The 18,940-nt window shown below is 39.6% G+C and overlaps 1 protein-coding gene and 2 pseudogenes across 2 annotated transcripts; 1 reads left to right on the plus strand and 2 right to left on the minus strand.

Annotated features, from left to right (window-relative positions):
• Nucleotides 1-683: 683 nt before the first annotated feature.
• On the minus strand, nt 684-1,851 carry LOC147357927 (olfactory receptor 52N2). Its single transcript, XM_086341988.1, has one exon. The coding sequence runs from the start codon at nt 1,820-1,822 to the stop codon at nt 857-859; it is 966 nt and encodes a 321-aa protein (XP_086198114.1). The 5' UTR covers nt 1,823-1,851; the 3' UTR covers nt 684-856.
• Nucleotides 1,852-3,678: 1,827 nt separating this feature from the next.
• On the plus strand, nt 3,679-4,290 carry LOC147357928 (peptidyl-prolyl cis-trans isomerase E pseudogene; annotated as a pseudogene). The gene has a single exon (XR_015142487.1). The product of XR_015142487.1 is annotated as a peptidyl-prolyl cis-trans isomerase E pseudogene (transcript).
• An 8,970-nt stretch (nt 4,291-13,260) lies between these two features.
• Nucleotides 13,261-14,219, minus strand: LOC147357929 (olfactory receptor 52N2-like; annotated as a pseudogene).
• Between the last annotated feature and the right edge of the window lie 4,721 nt (nt 14,220-18,940).

The following is an 18,940-nucleotide window of genomic DNA, read 5'->3' on the forward strand; positions in this document are numbered from 1 at the left end:
GGCTAAAATCTAGCTTCTGAGCACATTGTTGCCAGGGATTACATCAGAATCAGTTCTTCCTTTCTTTCATTAAACCCAAGGTGTGACCCACAATATGACTTTAATAAGTATCTAGAAAAAAAATGAATGAGTGAATGAATTATAACAAATACTATAAATTAAACAAGTGCCTTTGCTTGCTTGACTGATAATATCACAATTATATTTTTAGGTGTATTTTAAATGGAGGGTCCCAAACTGATGAAATGAAAAAAAAACAGAAAACTTAGATATCTATAAAATGAAAAATATTTTAAAATATTTAGTTGATAGTTAAAATTGGGAGATTTCACAAAACATCTGAAAAAAATACTGGAAAGTATTTAATACTTGGCCCACATAACCCCATAGCAATAATGTGCTTGATTTGAGTAGAATCTGTCCTTTATGGAAAGGATGTGCTTGATACATATCACCGCAGCTTCTTGTTTTTACACACAATGCTTGCATTGACATTAGGCCTGTGATTTTCATTTTCTTACCTATCTGTTCACATGTCATGAGTCTATTAACCCTTATTTAAAATATAAAATCTATAAGAAATGAGTATGTTACTTCTTTATACTGCATTTTCTTTTTTGGTAGAACTCTACACAGAAAAAAAAATCATAATGTATACTTGAAAAGGTTTCAGAGAATCTATCTACTGGAGGACTTAATTTTTAATACTATTTTTTTTACAAATGTTTCACAGCTTTTACAAATTTCTTGCTTCTTTTACAAATTTGCTCACATCTTTTACAAATTTCTTCTTCATTCTATTTTATGCCCCCCCCCCCACCATCACCCACCCCAAGCAATGTATCTATTTTAAGATTTATGTGTCTTGGGTAAAAACGACCTTCTCTCCAAGTAAAAATTTGATCACACCCTCACGAATCAGTTTAGTCTTGATACCATAAACAATTGGGTTCATTGTAGGAGGCAGGAGCAGATAAAGGTTTGCCACAATGATGTGTATGTGGTGAGGGACACTGTGTCCTCCAAAACGGTGGGTGAAAAAAGTGAAAAAAGCTGGGACATAGGTGATCACAATAGCACAGGTATGTGATGTACAGGTGCTGAAGGCTTTGTGACGAGCATCTGTGGATGACAGGCTCACCACAGCTCGCAAGATCATAGTGTAAGACACTGCAATACAGCACATGTCAAACACGCCGATGAGGAGAGCAACCATCAGACCATAAATAGCATTGACCCTGAAATTGCCACAGGACACCTTGGCCACAGACATGTGGTCACAGTACGTGTGGGGAATGAAGTTGCCTCGACAATAGGGCAGGCGCTTGGTAAGGAAAGTGAATGGAAAGATGAGCATCACACCCCTCAGCAGAGTGGCAAGACCAGCCTTGGCAATGACAGCACTGGTGAGGGTGGTGGCATAGTGTAAGGGGTAGCAGATGGCCACATAGCGGTCCAGCGCCATGAGTATGAGCACCCCAGACTCCATCCCAGTCAACATGTGGACAAAAAACATCTGAGCCAGGCAGCCACTGAGGTCAATCTCCTTCAGGTTGAACCAGAATATGCACAGCATGTTGGGTACCGTGGTGGTGCACAGGGTGACATCTGTGAAGGACAGCAGGGCCAGAAAGTAGTACATGGGGTGATGCAGGGCCTCCTCATGGCCGATGAGGTAGATGAGTCCACAGTTGCCCGCAACAGCGATGATGTACATGAAGCAGAATGGCAGGGAGATCCAGAGGTGTGCGGTTTCCAGCCCAGGAACACCATTTAGGATAAAGAATCCTGGTGTCATGCTGGAGATATTGGCTCCAGACATAATGCCTGACAAGTGGGGGGCATTTTATATTCTTTGTCCACAATTGCTCTCTGTATAGGAGATAGAGGTGGGGTTAGAGACCAAATATAAGAATGGTTTGTAGAACGATAACAATGAAAGCCATGAACATTCATCTTGTTAGGATAATCAGGATGGTTTTTTATTTCCCCAGCTCTAGCAAAAGAATCTTTGAACTATGTTATCTAAAAATAAATAGTAGAGTCTTACTTTGTTTAATGTGCAGCAGCAAACTTTCTGCTTAGAAAGTTAGAAAGGATACTTTCTACTATCCTTACTGTCTCTGTCTCTTACAGCTCTTGCCTTGAAGATTATGAGGAAAGCAAGTTATATTGCAAAATTGTTCTGGATATCTTGCTAATGATAACATACTGTAGAAACTCAATAAAATTTTTGAAGTAGTAAGGATTTAATATGATTGGCATTCAATCTCTGATGCCAATATCATGCTTTTCCATGTTGTGAAAATTCAGTTGTTCTTGAGAAGGAAAAAAAAAAAAACAGTATTTACATTTCTTTTTTTTTAAATTTTATTTTATTTTTAAACTTTACATAATTGTATTAGTTTTACCAAATATCAAAATGAATCTGCCACAGGTATACATGTGTTCCCCATTCTGAACCCTCCTCCCTCCCCATACCATCCCTCTGGGTCATCCCAGTGCACTAGCCCCAAGCATCCAGTATCGTGCATCGAACCTGGACTGGCATCTCATTTCATACATGATATTTTACATGTTTCAATGCCATTCTCCCAAATCTTCCCACCCTCTCCCTCTCCCACAGAGTCCATAAGACTGTTCTTTTACATTTCTAAATCATTAAAAAGTTTCAGTCATTTCTACTGCCCTACAAGAAATAACAATCCAAAGATATGGTATTGTCTGCTGTAATTTAAACAATATTTCATTATAACTGTACAGGTAATCAGTACAATAGACAATACCATATCTTTGGATTGTTATGTCTTGTAGGGCAGTAGAAATGACTGAAAGATATTTGAAGAAATTTATAGATTCAGGGATATCTGAGTAAAACGAAGGTTCCAAATGGTTAAAATTGTTCTTTTATTCGAAAAAATAAAATGATGCTTAAGCTGTGCCATAAACCTGAGTTCTCATGCAGCAAAGTCAGTGTCAAATACACCCATCATTCAGCAGACTTAAGTAGATACTTGTAGTGTGATGGCATGTATTACATGGCAGTGAAGCCACAAGGTACAGATTCTTTTCACCTAAATATTCAAAAAATTACCATTATGTCTACTTCTACTGACCAGACTACATAAAACCACCATAGAAAGAAGAAATACAAAGGAATACAAGTTTCAGAGGCTCATGGTCTCTGCTTCCTAAGCTGACTTCATCTTGTGTGAACCATCTCTTCTAATAAAAAAGGCTCTCCCAAACTTCTCCTGAAATGTCACCACCTGGAGAAACTATCATTTTATGGACCTGGATTAGAAACACTTAAAGATAAAAATCTCCAGTGTCCACCATCTTTTATGTATACACCATGAGGAAATGAATAAAGTGGAAATGAGGTTAAGTCTAGCCACCCATAAACACAAAAAACCATTGTCTCTTAAGAAGTGAAAGGGAAAGAGAAATACATTGCTTTTTGCTAATGTTGTCTTTTGGTAATTATGCCTATATTCTTAGCCATTGTATTATTATCCAGGAATATCTCTATCTTTTTCAAATGGCTATTTTAAAAAATTACCCAAACTTACCTCAGTGTTAGGCACAAACAAGTTCTTATTCATGGCTGAGAATCCTTAGGAGTTTTTCAAAATCTGGGCTGGCATCTTCTTACTTATATTGAAGCTTTGGCTTCAAGGGCAGCAGTTTCCACCGCATCATCCCCCAGTTCATGTGCCAGGGCGGTGATTTCACTAACCACAACGGCACCAGGGGCAAGTCCATCTACGGGAAGAAGTTTGACAATGAAAACTTTATCCTCAAATACACGGGACCAGGCCTGCTGTCCATGGCCAACTCTGGCCCAAACACCAACGGCTCCCAGTTCTTCCTGACGTGTGACAAGACGGATTGGCTGGACGGCAAGCATGTAGTGTTTGGGGAGATCACTGGACGTCTTGCGGCAGACTGAGGCCCAGGGCAGCAAGGACGGGAAGCCCAAGCAGAAGGTGATCATCTCTGACTATGGGGAGTACGTGTGAGAGGGGAGCTGTCAACCCGGGGCACCGGCACCCGAGGTGTCCCATTGGCAGCGAGCAGGGCTTCGTGTCGTGGCCCTTCCTCGGGGTCAGCATGGGACACCTCCTCTGGCTCTTCCTCAGGTGTGGCCTTGGGCCCAGGGCTGCCCTCCCCACTGTGGACAGCTGTGCATGGCCTATCCAGGCCTTTGCCACCAGGGCTTCTCGTGGGCCCACCTGTGTGACTCCTGGACATTTTCTTTTGGTAAAATAAATCCTAGTTTTGATTAAAAAAAAAAACAAAAAACTAAAAAAGGAATTTTAGTTTCCCTGGAGAATCTTCAGCAAGGTATCCCAGGTGATTGACTCTCCACAATTAGATGTCTCAGAAGAATCTGTTTGAAAGAGAAGGAACTTTGGGCTTATGGTACTAGATAGGCATTTAGAAACTTTTGAATAGAAAAAGGAACAACAAAAGCAAAAACATATTAAAGTTTAATGCTGTATTCCCAAGTGAGAAATATGACCACCAAGACTGGTGGAGACAAATATCATTTAAAAGTTTCTTCTCTTATTGCAAAATAAATACATTTTTTTAATGTAGAAAAAAATCTAAAAAGAAACTATAAAAAAGCATAATAAAAACTTGGAAAATCACTTGTTATTCTAATGAAGCAATGACCATTTTAAAATGCTTTATCTACTTGTCCAATAATTTTGGATTACTATGTATAATATTCTCTTTCATATAAACTTCATACTGTATGAAATTTGCACATTTTCCCCTATTTAATATAATGTACATTTCTCATGTCATTCTATATGCCTTGCAATTGAAAGTTTAGAGCTAAACTTTCCATTCAATAGTTGAAGCAAAATTAAACATTTTATTACTCTTGAATATTTAAATTGTTTCTAATTTTTGTTATCAAAGAGAATTATTTTATGGATATCCTCATCTGTTTGTACTATTGATTTTCCCCTCTTAGAATTATTAGAAATAGATTTGAAATTTGTGGAAAAAGAGGCATAGACAATTCAATTATGTTGATAAAAGTTGGAAAAATTCATCTTTGTAAAAAAATCATCTTCATATGGGATTTTTCACTCCCATACACTATTAGTATGCTATCCCTCTAAAGTACTAACTATTATATGCCTGCTCTCTTTTCCCCAACTGAATTTGTTATTTAGCTTGATATTTTGATATTTTAGCTAGACTTAAAATCAACTTTGTTAGTAGGGCCTATGAACATTCTTTTCAAGTGTTTTTTGGTCAGTTGTTTTTCTAATATTTGGATTATTCATGCTTCTCCTTATCCATCCCAGTAGAGGTGTTAGCTTTGATTTTATTGCTTGCTGGGCACTTTCAGTACTAAAATATGAACACATCTTCTGTCATAGTTTGCAACCATTTTCAAAGGTAGTCTTGTTACTAAACTGAACTGGAATCCACTTGCCAGATGCACAGCAAATCAATCTACTGACACCAACTTGTGGTGAGGGGAAGTATAGCATTTATCGCAGGGCACCAAGCAAGGAAAAGAGGAAGATGGTAAAGAACCTGCCTGTCAATGTTGGAGATGTAAGAGACACAGATTCAGTCCCTAGGTCTGGAAGATCCCCTGGAGGAGGGCATGGCAATCCACTCTAGTAGTTTTGCCTAGAGAGTCTCATGGACATAAGAGCCTGGCGGGTTGTAGTCCATAGGGTCACAAAGAGTCAGATACTACTGTAACAACTTAGCACACACACATGAGTGCATGCTCAAAAGATCCAAACCCCTCGTGTCTTTTAAGGAAGGGTTTTCATAGACAGTGAGAAGAATAGAATCATAAGATGTATGATCAGTTTTGCACAAATCTCTAATTGTTGGTGAGGATATATCAAGGTGAAGTTTCAGGAATCAACATCAACAGTCTTCTGACTACAACCAGTCTGGTGTCTGTGTGATTGTGGTGAGCAATCTCCATTGGTGGGGCTCTGGTTTTTGCAAAACAACTGAGGAATGCACATGAGCCCTTTACCTATATCTTCCAAAAGGAACTGGGAGTTCTTTATGGCTGACATTGTTTAAGTTATTATTACTTTTCTTGTCTGACTGCTTTTACTTTGTACTTTGCCTCTACATTCCCTTACTTCTCTAATGTTAATTCCTTGGGCTTTCTCTTTGGAATTTGGAGAAGGACTAGGAGACTAAAGCTTTTTCTATAAACAAGAAGCAGGGGAACACAGAGGGGTCTTGTCACCAAGAAGGTCCCTTGGGGTCCTGCCCAGTTTCAATTCCCTCTTTTCTTTGATACTCCTCCATCCTGAAGGGGACAGGGGTGACGATGGCTCTGGCTACTTTCTGATGGATGGGGGCAGCATCAATTTTTCAGGATTAGAGAAGTGATAATCATAGACTTTCATTTGAAGGAATTCTCAAGTCCTAGGCTTGGCATCAACATTTTGCATTAGGAAGACATTACTCCTTTGTGACTGCCTGTCAAGGCACCTAGACAATCATATGAACATTAGTAGATGTATTACAATGAAGATGATGATCAAGACGCATCTTTGTAGAATTCCTGAGAAAACCCTCCCATTCCAGACAGCAACCAGGAAAATAAATCTTGGAGTGGGTCCTCTTTTTATTCATTTTGTAACCAAGTGGCCTTTTGAAATAATCTATTCATTAGGCTTTCAACTTCTCCTGAGGTATTTGTATATGTACAGCCTGTGGCGAGTACACATATCCCTCTGTGTTTGGTCAAAATGAAATCCAAGGAAATTCTGTTATCAAAGACCACCAGAACCAAAGAATCTAGAAATACATGTTGGGGCATGATGTTTTTGGGCAATCTGTCCAATTGTAATAGACAGGTTGCTTATCATATCTATTGATATATTGACATGGACTCTAGCAGTTGTGATGAGGATACCAAGAATACTTTGTCCTACTATCCTACCAACATCTTCTTAAGGTGTATTCTATTTCTAGGAAGAGATGTAAGGCTTTCTGAGCTGTGCACACACACACACAAAAAGAGTTAGAAAATATTCAGTATAAGCAGGACCCTTCATGAAGTTCGTGACATTGTACAGGAGACAGGGATCAAGACCATCCCCATGGAAAAGAAATGCAAAAAAGCAAAATGGCCGTCTGGGGAGGCCTTACAAATACTGTGAAAAGAAGAGAAGTGAAAATCAAAGGAGAAAAAGAAAGATATAAACATCTGAATGCAGAGTTCCAAAGAATAGTAAGAAGAGATAAGAAAGCCTTTTCAGAGATCAATGCAAAGAAATAGAGGAAAACAACAGAATGGGAAAGACTAGAGATCTCTTCAAGAAAATCAGAGATACGAAAGGAACATTTCATGTAAAGATGGGCTCGATAAAGGACAGAAATGGTATGGACCTAACAGAAGCAGAAGATATTAAGAAGAGATGGCAAGAATACACAGAAGAACTGTACCAAAAAGATCTTCACAACCCAGATAAACATGATGGTGTGATCACTGTCCTAGAGCCAGACATCCTGGAATGTGAAGTCAAGTGGGCCTTAGAAAGCATCACTACAAACAAAGCTAGTGGAGGTGATGGAATTTCAGTTGAGCTATTCCAAATCCTGAAAGATGATGCTGTGAAAATGCTGCACTCAATATGCCAGCAAATTTGGAAGACTCAGCAGTGGCCACAGGACTGGAAAAGGTCAGTTTTCATTCCAATCCCAAAGAAAGGCAATGCCAAAGAGTGCTCAAACTACCACACAATTGCACTCATCTCACAAGCTAGTAAAGTAATGCTCAAAATTCTCCAAGCCAGGCTTCAGCAATATGTGAACCGTGAACTTCCTGAAGTTCAAGCTGGTTTTAGAAAAGGCAGAGGAACCAGAGATCAAATTGCCAACATCCACTGGATCATAGAAAAAGCAAGAGTTCCAGAAAAACATCTATTTCTGCTTTATTGACTATGCCAAAGCCTTTGACTGTGTGGATCACAATACACTGTGGAAAATTCTGAAAGAGATGGGAATTCCAGACCACCTGACCTGCCTCTTGAGAAATTTGTATGCAGGTCAGGAAGCAACAGTTAGAACTGTACATGGAACAACAGACTGTTTCCAAATAGGAAAAGGAGTACGTCAAGGCTGTATATTGTCACCCTGCTTATTTAACTTCTATGCAGAGTACATCATGAGAAACGCTGGACTGGAAGAAACACAAGCTGGAATCAAGATTGCCAGGAGAAATAGCAATAACCTCAGATATGCAGATGACACCATCCTTATGGCAGAAAGTGAAGAGGAACTCAAAAGCCTCTTGATGAAAGTGAAAGAGGAGAGTGAAAAAGTTGGCTTAAAGCTCAACATCCAGAAAATGAAGATCATGGCATCCGGTCCCATCACTTCATGGGAAATAGATGGGGAAACAGTGGAAACAATGGCAGACTTTATTTTTCTGGGCTCCAAAATCACTGCAGATGGTGACTGCAGCCATGAAATTAAAAGATGCTTACTCCTTGGAAGGAAAGTTATGACCAACCTAGATAGCATATTCAAAAGCAGAGACATTACTTTGCCAACAAAGGTTCATCTAGTCAAGGCTATGGTTTATCCTGTGGTCATGTACAGATGTGATAGTTAGACTGTGAAGAAGGCTGAGTGCCGAAGAATTGATGCTTTTGAACTGTGGTCTTGGAGAAGACTCTTGAGAGTCCCTTGGACTGCAAGGAGATCCAACCAGTCCATTCTGAAGGAGATCAGCCCTGGGATTTCTTTGGAAGGAATGATGCTAAAGCTGAAAGTCCAGTACTTTGGCCACCTCATGCGAAGAGTTGACTCATTGGAAAAGACTTTGATTCTGGGAGGGATTGGGGGCAAGAGGAGAAGGGGACGCCAGAGGATGAGATGGCTGGATGGCATCACTGACTCGATGGATATGAGTCTGAGTGAACTCCAGGAGTTGGTGATGGACAGGGAGGCCTGGCATGCTGTGATTCATGGGGTCGCAAAGAGTCGGACATGACTGAGCGACTGATCTGATCTGATCTGATCATGTTGCCAGCTCTCCAGCCCATAGTATAACTACCCTCATGTCAAAGGGTCTCTTCTTATACCACAGACAAAAATATAACTGGCCAGGGGCCGCAAGTTTTCCTTACCATTGTGGTATCATTAATGTCTTCATTTTCAGAAAGTACAAAGATTGCCTTATGAAGCCAAATTTTCCATATTCCATTTACATGATATCCAATCTGTGTGACTTTCATGTATTACCTATTGACATTTATACTTTTTGTACATGGATCAGTTGTACATTAGGGGTAGGTGACACATTTTTTCATGTGAAATGCAAGGGATTGCAAGGGACGGATAATCACCTTTTCTTCAATGGAGATTATTTCAGATAAGTTGAGAGAGGGGACCAGACATTCTGAAGTTCCCTGGTTAATTAAAACTGGAAAGAGAATTTTCAAGGAAGAAGATTATAAGAAGTCTTGAGCTCTAACACTGCATCAAAATTGACTATTGGGACCACTGCAGGGAGATACTGCCTATGGAAGGTCAGGAGAATTCTATGTTAAATCCAACAATCACTTCAACTTTCCCCTCTGGCTAGGCTTTGTGGCAGTTTGATTTAAAATATCAATATTTTCCTTCTAGGAAGTGGCAGACCAAGTGGGTTAAGACAGAAAATGGAGAGAAAAGGCCATCATCATTTTAATAGCAACTTCCAAAGTTATCTAACAGATTTGGCCAGGTACCAAACATTTCTAAGAAAATTAGATAGGCCCATAGTCAAGTAAGGGAATACCGATAGGTCAGAAAAATGCTCCAGTCAATCACAGATGTTACTATGAAAAGCCGTAATCAATACACTAGTTATTTAAGATACTTAAAAATTTTTCAGTCTGAGTCCTAGTCCAGGTTCACAAGACTATCAATTTTGAGCCAGTGTGATGGCCATTTCTCCAGTATTTGTTGAAGCCTGTGGAGCTGCAGTCCATTCAGAAGCTGACTTTACTTAAGTGTGGTGGATCCACAGCTTAATTCCTGCTAATATGGAAGAAAAATGAGTTTTTAGCACAATCTGATATGGTTCCACCTATCAGGTCTGGAAATGATTCTCTACATGTGTCTCTTTCCAAGTTTTAGGGGTATCTAGTCCCTAGTATAATGCAGTGAAGAGGGGCATTCAGGGAGCTTTCCTTATTAGCAAATGTATGAAACGCATTCAAAACCACCTCCAGGTTTGTATGTATCTCACAGTGTCTAGTTTCCTACCCTCTGGTCAGGTGCTTGAACCCTTAAGTGCTCAGAATACGAAAAGGGTTTCTTATATGAAATTTCATAAGAACTCAGTTGGAACTTGTTTCTAGGAGCCACTCTAATTCTAAGTAGTACAACTAGCAGCTCTTTATACTAAGCTAAATTAGTCTCTGGACAGATTTTTGCTATGGTCTTCTTTAAAGTATGGTTCATTATCTCTGTCTTTCCAGCTGATTGAGGCCTCTATGATTCATGTAAATTATACTTTATTTCCAGTTATTTAGATAACTCTGGTATCACCTTGGCAACAAAGGCTTACTCCTGTTATCATTCTGGATTGAACCAGGGAAGTTTACCCAAATCTGAGTACTGTTTCTTTGAGCAGAGCCTTTACTATTTCACTTCAATGGGGAAATGCCTCTACCCAGGTTGTGAAAGTATATACCATCACCAGTAGATAGCAGAAATGGAAATTTCCCTTGTCTTTAGGCCAAGCTGTAGACTCTATTTGCCAGCCCTCTCCTGGTCATTCTCCTTAGCCTGGATCCTCATGCAAGGTGAGGTAACCAGGCCTTGAAGTTGCTTTCTTTTTTTTCATTGCATTTTTAAAATTAATTTAGTTGGAGGCTAATTACTTTACAATGTATGGTTTTTGCCATACATTGACATGAATCAGCCACAGGTATACATGTGTCCCCCATCCCAAACCCCCCTTCCACCTCCCTCCCCATCCCATCCCTCTGGGTTGTCCCCTGCACCAGCTTTGAGTGCCCTGTTTCATGCATTGAATGTGGACTGGTCATCTATTTCACATATGATAACATACATATGTTGAAGTTGCTTGTTTGTATAGATCATGCATTTTTGTACCACCTTCTGAATTGTTTTGTTCAATATAATGTTGAATCTATTGGAGAGTATTCTAATTTCTTTATCTCTGTACATCTACACACGTGACAAGTTACACGTGGTTGGTTAAAGTGTTCTCAAGAGTATGTAGGAGCAAGATAACTTTCACTACATTTGGTATCATCTTGCAATTTCATTCCCCTAACTTTCCCTTGGTAATAATATTCCGTAGATGAACAGGAAGTGTGATTTAAATAAATTGAAATATGACTGGGAGTTGCTTGTACCCAATTCCTTGGTTCTAGATCTAATCAAATTGTGTGAGGTTGATGTGGAAAGATTGGACCATTGCCCTGAGGTCTGCCTCACAACTTGGTCTCCAGACAGGAGATGGAATTTGAAATTCCATCCACCTTTTATCTCGTCCTCACCTCTCCTCTCCTGTTCTTCCCCCTCCATCTCTAACTACCCCCTCCCATGAACGCGGAGTAGAATTTTCTTCCTTCACTCTCTGCTTCATAACAGTTTAAGAATTTGTCAATGATTCTGGCCTCCTGGCTTTAATTCAGTGGTGAGTCTTAGTTTTCCCAATTGTGTTGTTGTTCATTTCTTTCTGTGAAACTCATCTTTGATTTTGAAATGGGGAAGATGATATACAATTAATTGGAAATTGTTACTTGAGTGTGTCAAAGTTTTTATTCACTACATTTATTTTTCCAGGTTTTTGTGTTCTGCTCTGTGTTTATTGTGGCTGTTGCCTCTCACACACTCTTCCCACAGCATACGCCTATTCACATTATGGTATTTAAATTTAAGTATTCTGAGAGTCACCCAGCTGGCTGTTTGTATTTCTCATAAACCTCAATTATCAAATGAGAGGGACTTCCCACAGTGTGCTAGTGGTAAAGAATCCACCTGCCAATTTAGGAGACGCAGGAGATTTGGGTTTGATCCCTGGGTCAGAAAGATCCCTGTGAGTACAAAATGGCACCTCACTCCAGTATTCTTGCCTGGAAAATTATGCTATAGTTTTGAAATAAATGTTTGCATATTTTATATAAAACATCATTATAATACATGATAAAATATATGTATTTAAAACTGACAGTAGGGAAAAGTGCTATGTTTTGGTATGGTTTAAAAGAGAATACTTTGAGTAAAATTTTCCAAATCCAAAAACACAATTTCAAGAGAGAACAACCTTACTGATTATAAGCTTATAAGTAGCATTACAGAGAAGCACTTTTGTACTGATAATATGTTTTTAAAATTCAGGTTTTGCTTCAAAGCATGAAAGTTATCTTGCAAAAATATGTCAAGTGGTAAACATATTTCATAATCATTTGACTATGTATATAATATGATATAGGGCTTCCCTCGTAGCTCAGTCAGTAAAGAATCTGCCTGAAATGCATGAGACCTGAGTTCAATTCTAGTGTCAGGAATCCCTTGTAGAAGGAAATGGCAACCCACTCCAGTATTCTTGCCTAGAGAATCCCACGGATAGAGGAGCCTGGAAGGCTACAGTCTGTGGGGTCTCAAGAGTCAGACACAACTTAGTGACTAAACCACCAATATGATATTAAAATATGTTCTTCATATTAGCAGGCTACAGAAGAATATGAGGCTCCCCAGGTAGCCCAGTGGTAAAGAATCTGCCAACCAATGCAAGAGTCCTTCTGCCAATGTAGAAGACTCAAGTGTCTTGGCTTCAATTCTTGATCTAGGAAAATCCCCTGGAGGAGGGAATGGCAACCCACTGAAGTACTCTTGGCTGGAAAATTCCATGGATGAAGGAGACTGGCAGGCTGCAGTCCATGGGATCACAGAGTTGGACATGACTGAGCACACGCAAACACGCATAGAATATACTCTTAATCAATATCACTAACTTCTCTATTTCTTTATATGCTTCATTCTGTGCCCATTCCAGAAAGTCTAAATAAAGTTAAAGTCTGTGGGAATATAATTATTTCCTGTCATTTTTTTCTATAAAATTTAGGTATCAGAGTTGAAATTTTGTGATTTTATCATAAATCTTTGAGCAGAATACTGACAGGTAATTTTTCTGACCTCATGGCTGATGAATTTTACATTTATTCTCTTCTTTTACATACTTTTATTAATTTTTGTACTAAATACAGAATTCTATATCATAGATTATCTCACACTCAAAATGTCTTTCTCTCCAAAAAGCAATTTGATCACCCTTTCATGGATCTGCTTGGTCTTCACTCCATAGACAATTGGATTCAAGGTGGGAGGCAGCAATAGGTAGAGACTGGCTATTAAAATGTGTACATGGTGAGGTATGTTGCATCCCCCAAAGTGGTGAGTAAAGACATTGAAGAAGGCTGGGACACAGGTGATGACAATAGCACATATGTGTGATGTACAGGTGCTGAAGGCTCTGTGATGAGTACCTGCAGAGGACAGATTTCCTACAACATGGACAATCATGGTGTAAAAGAGGGAAATACAGATGATATCAGACCCTCCATTCAGTACGGCAGTTATGAGACCATAGGTAGCATTAATCTTGATATTGCCACAGGATAATTTGGCCAGAGACATATGGTCACAACGGTGTGTTGACCAAGGTTTGTCCTTGCAATAGGGAAGATGCTTGATCAGGAAAGTGAACAGTATCACCATCAACACACTTCAAGTCAAGGTGACAAGGCCAGCCTTGGTAATTGTGGTGTTGGTGAGGATGGTAGAATAGCGTAGAGGGTAGCAAATGGCCGCATAGTGATCCAGAGCCATAAGCATGAGCACACCAGACTCCATACCTGTCAGCATGTGGATGAAAAACATCTGCACAAGGCATTAAAGTCAATCTCTTTGAGGCTGAGCTGAAAGATACACAACATATTGGGAACAAATGAAGTGTACTCACTAATATCTATAAGGGGCAGTAAGACTAGGAAGTAGTACATGGGCAGATGCAGGGCTTCCTCATGGCTGATGATGTATATGAGCCCACAGTTCCCCACGACAGCAGTGATGTACATGAAGCAGAATGGCAAGGAGATCCAAATGTGTGCAGCTTCTAGCCCAGGAATCCCATTGAGGATGAAATATTTAGGTGTCAGGCCGGAGCTGTTGACTCTATGCATGATGGTCAATGGCAAAGCATGTTACTTTTGGTTCTAATGAATATGTCCTGTACAAGAGACAGTAGTAGATTGTTTTCAGTCAGAGACAAAAGACAAATGAATATTTTTCACAATAAATAATACATTTTGGTGAAAATTAGCTTTTTACACCCAGATGTGTTGTTTTATCTTGCTGAGGGGACTTGAGTCTGTTACTGAATCAAAAGAACACATAGTGCAAGCATAGCAAAGACCTGGTCTTTCTTACTTTCATACCGTAAGCTCTTTCTGTATGTTCCCAGTCATATTGCCAGACCATGCACTAGTACTTGCTTCTGTCCCATTGATCAGTTTCCAGATAACGGACACTGTTTTAATAACACCGATTCTATCAACTTCTCATAAAATTTCCCTTCTTCCACAAAGTCCTTCCAGGTATGTCCACTGGATTATAGCCATTTAAATTGTGTAAGAATTTACTTATTGCACACATATATTATGAGGTGAACATAATCTCTCTACAAGTCTGGATGTTCCAAGTTAGAATAATCAGGGACATAAATTTGGCAGGCTTAAAATTACATCAGATCAGATCAGATCAGTCGCTCACTCGTGTCTGACTCTTTGCGACTCCATGAATCACAGCATGCCAGGCCTCCCTGTCCATCACCAACTCCCGGAGTTCACTCAGACTCATGTCCATCGAGGCAGTGATACCATCCAGCCATCTCATCCTCTGTCGTCCCCTTCTCCTCTTGCCCCCAATCCCTCCCAGCATCAGATTCTTTCCAATGAGTCAAATCTTAGCATGAGGTGCCCAAAGTACTGGAGTTTCAGCTTCACCATCATTCCTTCCAAAGAAATCCCAGGGCTGATCTCCTTCAGAATAGACTGGTTGGATCTCCTTGCAGTCCAAGGGACTCTCAAGAGTCTTCTACAACACCACAGTTCAAAAGCATCAATTCTTCAGCACTCAGCCTTCTTCACAGTCCATTTCTCACATCCATACACGACAACAGGAAAAACCATAGCCTTGAATAGACGAACCTTTGTTGGCAAAGGAATGTCTCTGCTTTTGAATATGCTATCTAGGTTGGTCATAACTTTCCTTCCAAGGAGTAAGCGTCTTTTAATTCATGGCTGCAGTCACCATCTACAGTGATTTTGGAGCTGCCAAAAACAAAGTCTGACACTGTTTCCACTGTTTCCCCATCTATTTCCCATGAAGTGGTGGGACCGGATGCCATGATCTTCATTTTCTGAATATTGAGTTTTAAGCCAACTTCTTCACTCTCCACTTTCACTTTCATCAAGAGGCTTTTGAGTTCCTCTTCACTTTCTGCCATAAGGATGGTGTCATCTGCATATCTGAGGTTATTGTTATTTCTCCCAGCAATCTTGATTCCAGCTTGTGTTTCTTCCAGTCCAGCATTTCTCATGATGTAATGTAAAATCTCATGATTAAATGTCAAAAGAAAATCTTTCACATTTATCAAGAAGAAGCAATTATATGTTTAAGGGAAAATGTATATGGCTGTGCATTGTACATTGCAACGTTAACTTATAAGTTGCAATGTAAAATGCACAGCCATATACATTTTCCCTTAAACATTTAATTGTTTCTTCTTGATAAACGTGAAAGATTTTCTTTTGACATTTAATCAGTGACATTTTAAGCTATAATTATTAATAGTTCTTGTGGATTCTTAAATCTCTGAGTAGGTAAAGAAGAAATATATATGTATAAATAATTATACTTAAATTTTTGTATTTATAATTTTTAGCCCTTAATAAATATGAAGAAGTTCCAAAGAATAGCAAGAAGAAATAAGAAAGCCTTCTTCAGGGATCAATGCAAAGAAATAGAGGAAAACAACAGAATGGGAAAGACTAGAGATCTCTTCAAGAAAATTAGAGATACCAAGGGAACATTTCATGCAAAGATGGGCTTGATAAAGGACAAAAATGGTATGGACCTAACAGAAGCAGGAGATATTAAGAAGAGGTGGCAAGAATACACAGAAGAACTGTACAAAAAAGATCTTCACGACCCAGATAATCATGATGGTGTGATCACTGACCTAGAGCCAGACATCCTGGAATGTGAAGTCAGTGGGCCTTAGAAAGCATCACTACGAACAAAGCTAGTGGAGGTGATGGAATTCCAGTGGAGCTATTTCAAATCCTGAAAGATGATGCTGTGAAAGTGCTGCACTCAATATGCCAGCAATTTTGGAAAACTCAGCAGTGGCCACAGGACTGGAAAAGGTCAGTTTTCATTCCAATCCCAAAGAAAGGCAATGCCAAAGAATGCTCAAACTACCACACAATTGCACTCATCTCACACGCTAGTAAAGTAATGCTCAAAATTCTCCAAGCCAGGCTTCAGCAATATGTGAACCGTGAACTTCCTGATGTTCAAGCTGGTTTTAGAAAAGGCGGAGGAACCAGAGATCAAATTGCCAATATCCGCTGGATCACGGAAAAAGCAAGAGAGTTCCAGAAAAGCATCTATTTCTGCTTTATTGACTATGCCAAAGCCTTTGACTGTGTGGATTACAATACACTGTGGAAAATTCTGAAAGAGATGGAAATACCAGACCACCTGACCTGCCTCTTGAGAAATTTGTATGCAGGTCAGGAAGCAACAGTTAGAACTGTACATGGAACAACAGACTGTTTCCAAATAGGAAAAGGAGTTCGTCAAGGCTGTATGTTGTCACCCTGCTTATTTAACTTCTATGCAGAGTACATCATGAGAAAAGCTGGGCTGGAAGAAGCACAAGCTGGAATCAAGATTGCCGGGAGAAATAGCAATAACCTCAGATATGCAGATGACACCACCCTTATGGAAGAAAGTGAAGAGGAACTCAAAAGCCTCTTGATGAAAGTGAAAGTGGAGAGTGAAAAAGTCGGATTAAAGCTCAACATTCAGAAAACGAAGATCATGGCATCCAGTCCCATCACTGTATGGATGAGAAATAGATGGGGAAACAGTGGAAACAGTGTCAGACTTTATTTTTGGCGGCTCCAAAATCACTGCAGATGGTGACTGCAGCCATGAAATTAAAAGACACTTACTCCTTGGAAGGAAAGTTATGACCAACCTAGATAGCATATTCAAAAGCAGAGACATTACTTTGCCAACAAAGGTTCGTCTAGTCAAGGCTATGGTTTTTCCTGTTGTCATGTATGGATGTGAGAGTTGGACTGTGAAGAAGGCTGAGCACTGAAGAATTGATGCTTTTGAACTGTGGTGTTGTAGAAGACTCTTGAGAGTCCCTTGGACTACAAGGAGATCCAACCAGTCTATTCTGAAGGAGATCAGCCCTGGGATTTCTTTGGAAGGAATGATGCTAAAGCTGAAACTCCAGTACTTTGGGTACCTCATGCGAAGAGTTGACTCATTGGAAAAGACTTTGATCTGGGAGGGATTGGGGGCAGGAGGAAAAGCGGATGACAGAGGATGAGATGGATGGAGGGCATCACTGACTCGTTGGACGTGAGTCTCAGTGAACTCCGGGAGTTGGTGATGGACAGGCAGGCTTGGTGTGCTGTGATTCATGGAGTTGCAAAGAGTTGGACACGACTGAGCGACTGAACTGAACTGAGTTATGAAGAATGATGTTTAGTGGGGTAAAATATTTATTAATCAATTTAGTTAGCTTTCCACCTCTCTTTTGTGTTCTGAGACATGGATACAGCCTGAAGGCTTTTGATTAAAATCATAAGACTTCAGGGTCTTTAAAATTTTTTTTTGCATTCTGGCTTGCTTCACTCTGTATAATAGGCTCCAGTTTCATTCACCTCATTAGAACTGATTCAAATGTATTCTTTTTAATGGCTGAGTAATACTTCATTGTGTATATGTACCACGGCTTTCTTATCCATTCATCTGCTGATGGCATCTAGGTTGCTTCCATGTCCTGGCTATTATAAACAGTGCTGCAATGAACATTGGGGTACACATGTCTCTTTCAGTTCTGGTTTCCTTAGTGTGTATGCCCAGCAGTGAGATTTTTGGGTCATAAGGCAGTTCTATTTCCAGTTTTTTAAGGAATCTCCACACTGTTCTCCATAGTGGCTGGACTAGTTTGCATTCCCACCAACAGTGTAAGAGGGTTCCCTTTTCTCCACACCCTTTCCAGAATTTATTGCTTGTAGACTTTTGGATCACAGCCATTCTGACTGGTGTGAAATGGTACACTAACGCATATGTATGGAATTTAGAAAGATGGTAAGAATAGCCTTGTATACAAGACAACAAAAGAGACACTGATGTACAGAACAGTCTTTTGGACTCTGTGGAAGAGGGAGAGGATGGGATGATTTGGGAGAATGGCATTGAAACATGTATAATGTCATATATGAAACGAGTCACCAGTCCAGTTTCGATGCACGATACTGGATGCTTGGGGCTGGTGCACTGGGACGACCCAGAGGAATGGTACGGGGAGGGAAGTGGGAGGAGGGTTCAGGATGGGGAACACGTATATACCTGTGGCTGATTCATGTTGATATTGGCAAAACCAATACAATATTGTAAAGTTAAAAAAAAATAAAATAAAAAAATAAAATAACATCCAAAAAAAGAAAAAAAATAAAATTTTTTTTTGCAAAAAATTTTTTGCTATGTTTATAAAAGCTCTTGCTTAAGTTTGTATTAGATTATAAAATTGATTCATTCATTAAATCAGATAATATTATATGTTTTCTTTCATTAAGGATTATTATATACATAT

The sequence above is a fragment of the Bos grunniens genome, chromosome 15 (genome assembly GCF_055505025.1).
Source record: "Bos grunniens cultivar Pamir isolate PY7600 chromosome 15, Bosgru_T2T1.0, whole genome shotgun sequence".
NCBI classification, from domain to species: domain Eukaryota; kingdom Metazoa; phylum Chordata; class Mammalia; order Artiodactyla; family Bovidae; genus Bos; species Bos grunniens.